The sequence below is a fragment of the Zea mays genome, chromosome 2 (genome assembly GCF_902167145.1).
Source record: "Zea mays cultivar B73 chromosome 2, Zm-B73-REFERENCE-NAM-5.0, whole genome shotgun sequence".
NCBI classification, from domain to species: Eukaryota; Viridiplantae; Streptophyta; class Magnoliopsida; order Poales; family Poaceae; genus Zea; species Zea mays.
Window position 1 is genome coordinate 243,482,668 of NC_050097.1, and position 5,070 is coordinate 243,487,737.

Consider the following 5,070-nt stretch of genomic DNA (forward strand, 5'->3'; position numbering starts at 1 on the left):
TGGGAGCATTATTATTAATTACACGACAGTGATAAACAATTAAACATCATATCATTGTTGGGTCAAATTAAAGCATATATAGCCCAACAGTGATATTATCTATCACTTATCGGATATTAAAGCATATATAGCCCAACAGTTGAAGGTTATAAAGTTAAGTTTGCCTGAAAGACCAATGTCTTCTATAGAGATTTTTGAGTATATTCGGCAAATGGGTTCGTATCCAAATATTTCAATCACTTATCGGATATTATATACTGTGCCTGTGACTGTGACATCGGCTGAGAGAAGATTTTCAAAGTTAAAATTGTTGAAGAACTATTTAAGGTCAACGATGTCTCAAGATCGACTCAACGGATAGGCTACTTTATATATTGAGAAAAATTATTAAACGAGGTTGATAGCAACACTATTATCAATGAATTCGCATCAAGAAATGTTAGAAGAAATTTTTGAGGTAATATATACAAAGATTTGAAGTTGTTTTGATATATTAGAGACTTTTATCATTCAAAATTTTGTTATGTACTTATAAAAAAATTGAACATATATAGCCTTAAAGGCCCAAAATTTTTTGTTTCGCCCCGGGTCCATGAAACCTCAGGACCGACCCTGATAAACATCATATCATTGTTGGGTCAAATTAAAGCATATATAGCCCAACAGTGATATTATCTATCTTTTATCACGACCGGCGGCATCAGAAAACTATAATGCATCACATACGACCACATGAACCATCCATAATATTTCATGCATAAATTGATATTAATTAAAGTTACACATGAGACACCTCAAACATTCATGATGTTACATATACAAAAGTTGTCTTTAGGAATAATAAAAAATAAAAGCACTTGTACTTAGTTCTCATCGTCATCATATAAAATATAAAAACTTAGATATCTCTCTGATATCACAACATTGCATACAAAACAAAACCTAGAAGCATATGCAATGCTTTGAGGCCGTCTAGCTCATCGATCTGCAGGGCGTTGTTCCCTCTTGGAGGGAATTGCGGAGAGGAGCTGCTCCATGGGCAGCAACGGCGCGGTGATCTCGGCCACCGCTTCCACCGTCTTGCAGTAGGCCGCGCTCCTGTTGGTGGCCATGCATCCGATGAGCTCCGCCACCTGCAGGTTGGATACCTGGCCACCCACGTAGGTGTCCTCCGGTGCCAACACCAGGTTGTGCGTCTCCTTGTAAGCATCCGTCGGCCTCTCCATGCCTCCGGGCCTTATGATCTAAATAAAAATGTAAAGAAATTAATGCATTGAATTGCATTGCATTGCATTGCATTGAACCTATATATACCGTGTAGGGAATGCCGCTTGCGATGAGTGCTTCTTCAGCTCGTCTTTTCCAGAACAGAACTCCCCAGAACAAGCTTTGCATTTCATCGTATTATTAATTACCAATAAATAAATAAATAAATAAAATCTATATATATTTAGAGAGCAGGATCGGATCGGAGCACAATAAGCATTTAAATTACTTCAAGAGGAATGCAGGGAAGCCGATCTTGTTGGTCCCCAGGGATGTAACCAGGATGAAGTGCTCCACCTGCTTGGCAGCAGTCGCAGCTTGTACAAGTTTGCTGGTGGCCATGTAGTCGATGCGGTATGGGCCGGTGACATCCAGGATCTCCTTCTCGCTTGCACCGATGGAGCACACCACCAAGGAAGCATTGCCGATGGCTGAAACGATGCCTTCCTGCGGCTCCTTCTCCAGGTCACACTCCACAAGCTCAAGCAGCTGCTGCTCTTTCTCTTTCTGTGGATGGATCCAAATCAATGCCAAACATATATCATGAGCACACGGAAACCAAGCTCATGACGCTACTGGTACCTGCACCAGCGACGTGGCCCTCTGTGCGTTCCTGACGGCAGCGCGCACACGGAAGCCAAGCTTCATGAGCTCCCTTACGGCCCGGGACCCAACTCTGCCGGTGGCGCCAGCCACGAAGACGACCTCTTTCTCTTTCTGTGCCGGTGCCGATGCCGCCGTCGCCCTCTGCTTGATGAGCAGCCGCGGGCTGGAACAGGATGATGCAGTAGACAGGTGGCGACCGATCCTAGCTGTGGTAATAGCCCAAGCTGATGATGATGATGATGCAGTAGACTGGTGGCCCTGGCGCTGGCGAAGCATCTGAGGCGAGAGAGAGACGATGGTGTCCATGCCGGTGTTCAGCGCACTCTGCTGCCTGCCTCAAGTGCCTCTCAAACTCAAACAAACCTCAAGCTAGGTAAGGTAACCATTTCCCTTCCCCCACGTGGCGCCGTCCTGCCCACACTCTCTGGGATAGCGTGGGACCCACCCCTCATCCAGATCTAATTAACATATATACTTGGTAAACTAGCTATGCCAACCGAAGCAACCAGCCAAAATAGGCCCCATATTTCAATAAATCTAGGAGAACCTCAGGAGCTACCAAGGTGGTGTTTGGTTTACCATGTGTAATGGTATCGCAATGGAAGTTAAAAAGCGGTGGATTTTAAATCAATGAATACCATTACATGTTTTGTTTGGTTGAGCTTTGTAATACTTTTTGATTCTAATACACTGTTTGTTTTGGAAACCAATGTAACGTAATGAAATTAAAAATGTGAGTTTTGTAACATTTTTTTATTCCAATACACTTTTAATATAAGAAATCATTCAACATTATTTGTAAATATAAAAATTCAGTATTTACCATCATTCCCTTCGCGAACATTCAACGACATTCAAAACTCATAAAAATTCAGCTTTTACCACATTGAGAGCTAACATTCAACAAACCACATTGAAAGCTGCCGACAGATACAATGCCACATTCAATACCATTCATGAACATTCAACCACATTTAAAACATCATAAAGTTTCAGTTTTTACCATCATTCAACAGCAACATATGAAGAACACTAAAGCTAAAAAGTTTGAGACCAACTAAACCAACAACAACTTTCAAAGCTCCATCATTCCACAGCAAGACTAGCACCTTCACCTTCACTTCGACCTCTCTCTCTCTCCTTGCTGCTTCATCTAGCAAAAATTAAACAATTAGCGAATTAAACCAATATCAAAACTAGCCATGTACATTTCTACAAACAAAATTCTAGTTACCACGTAGCATGTCGACAATGTATTCCCTCCTCAGTGGTTCTGGAAGTGCAAACAACATCCCCATTTGATCTGGCATCCTGACAAACACAGCAGCTGCTTTGATAACTTCTGAGCCAGTAAATTCAAGTCTTCGGACCTCATTGATCGCCTTCTCTCTTAGCTTTTGTTGTGGATCCTCATCCCTTGCCTTCTCTTGGTTGGATGCCTCACGATCCAAAGCTTGCGCCATTTTTCCAATTGACATGGTGGCAACCTTCAGATCACCACTCACTTCATTGAACACGTCAAGAAGCGGGTCACTTGATGCGGTCTTCATTCCTTTCCACTCTTTCTTCCGTTTCTTGGAGCTAGATGATGTTGAGTCAACAGAACGCCTCGGTGTCTCTACAGATGTCATATCCTCTCCAACCTCTTCATCATTAGCATTTACACAAACTAACTCTTCTTCCAAGTTTTTAACAACATCTGTCATGTCTTCCGCACCTTCACTTGTGGCCATGTCCTTGGAATATACCACTGAGAGTTCATCATAGTAAGGAAAGGAGACTCCATACAACCCTTTTGCATCTGGATTATTCTGTGAAAAAAACAAAGACACATCATCAGCAACAATACAAGACTGACATAAATGTACAATTTAACCGCAGTATCATAACCAACAGATAGATTAATTATATATAAGATACTAGAAAAATAACAACAGATAAATGCTGTTATCAGTTAGGAATATTAAAATAGACCACAAAGCAATTGTTACTGCCAGCACGACGATGGCTACAGAGCCTACGACGCATCCACCCAAAGAAGGGGCGGGCGTAGCTAGCTACTAGAAGGTGGATTCATCCCATTAAGGTTACCCCAAAATAGCAAAAGAATAAACGTTGCTTGCTACTGCTGCTCAAGATTACTGCTTTGGAAGGAAGCTAACATGATCTTTGATGCCTACTTTGGTTTGGTGGTTCTGTTTCATGGGAGGTTGCAATATTAAAATAGAACTGAAGGGGTCGGTCACGCGTGCATTACTAGATTATAACTGGGGAGCAGATTGTAAACAGAGTAGATTGTAAACAGAGCAGATTGTACTGTACTATAAATGGAGCAGAAAAGTAATGTATTGTACTGTAAACGGAGCAGCAGATTGTAAACGGAGCAGCAGATTGTAAATGGAGCATACCTTGCAATGTGTCTCATATTGTTGTTTCTCGCACTAAATCATCTTCTTGGTCGGATCCCATGTGAACCCACTCTTGTTCAACATCTTCTCCAAAGCAGAATACTTTGTCTTGAAGTATCTTAACCTTGAATAGATATGAGGAGTTGCAGAAATTCTTGAATCAGGTAGCTTTTCAGCGAGGCGAGCTTCAAGTACTGAAGTGTAACCATTCTTGAAACTTCCATCACTCCTCCACCTCGGACCCAAAGAAACATGAACCAATGCTTTGATCAGTTCATCATCTTCAACAGGGATCCACTTCCTTTTGTTTTTCCCCCTACCATGAACAGCAATAGAGCCCTCCAAAATGTCCATTCTATATACAAATGGTGACAAGTTAGAAACACATATATAGTCAAAATAGTAATACAACCATGAAAAGTACTTAAGCATCAAAAGTACCATGAAAAATAATCAATGAGAAGCCCTATAAGCATTATACATCCCCTGTGCAAGAGTGTCTCGAAAAGTACTCCACGCATTTGTTGTGGAGATACCCATAATGAATTCTGGTTCTCCGACTTCTCCTTCGGGCATTTCAGAATCTACCACCGATTGTTCCTCACTTTCCATAGGGTCTCTAGACATTTTTTGCAAAATTAGATTGTGCAAAAGGGCACATGCCATTATTATACGACATTGTGTCTTTATAGGAAAATATGAAGGGGATCTAAGAATCGCCCATCGCCCCTTAAGCCTTCCAAAAGCCCTCTCTATGATATTTCTTGCTCGAGCATGACACATATTGAAA

The 5,070-nt window shown here is 41.5% G+C and overlaps 1 protein-coding gene and 1 pseudogene across 2 annotated transcripts; both read right to left on the reverse strand.

Annotated features, from left to right (window-relative positions):
• Positions 1 to 733: 733 nt before the first annotated feature.
• On the reverse strand, positions 734 to 2,223 carry LOC100281300 (tic62 protein). Of its 2 annotated transcripts, none has more exons than XM_020547702.2 (4): positions 1,849 to 2,194; positions 1,564 to 1,769; positions 1,315 to 1,387; positions 734 to 1,244 (listed from the first exon to the last, which is right to left on the reverse strand). In XM_020547702.2, exons 1-4 carry the CDS (start codon positions 2,176 to 2,178, stop codon positions 978 to 980), a joined length of 876 nt encoding a protein of 291 aa, XP_020403291.1. In that variant the 5' UTR covers positions 2,179 to 2,194; the 3' UTR covers positions 734 to 977. The 2 variants fall into 2 exon arrangements, with proteins under 2 accessions (XP_020403291.1, NP_001147690.1); NM_001154218.2 differs by having other exon boundaries at positions 750 to 1,244; positions 1,496 to 1,773; positions 1,849 to 2,223.
• A 641-nt stretch (positions 2,224 to 2,864) lies between these two features.
• On the reverse strand, positions 2,865 to 4,839 carry LOC109944460 (uncharacterized; annotated as a pseudogene).
• Between the last annotated feature and the right edge of the window lie 231 nt (positions 4,840 to 5,070).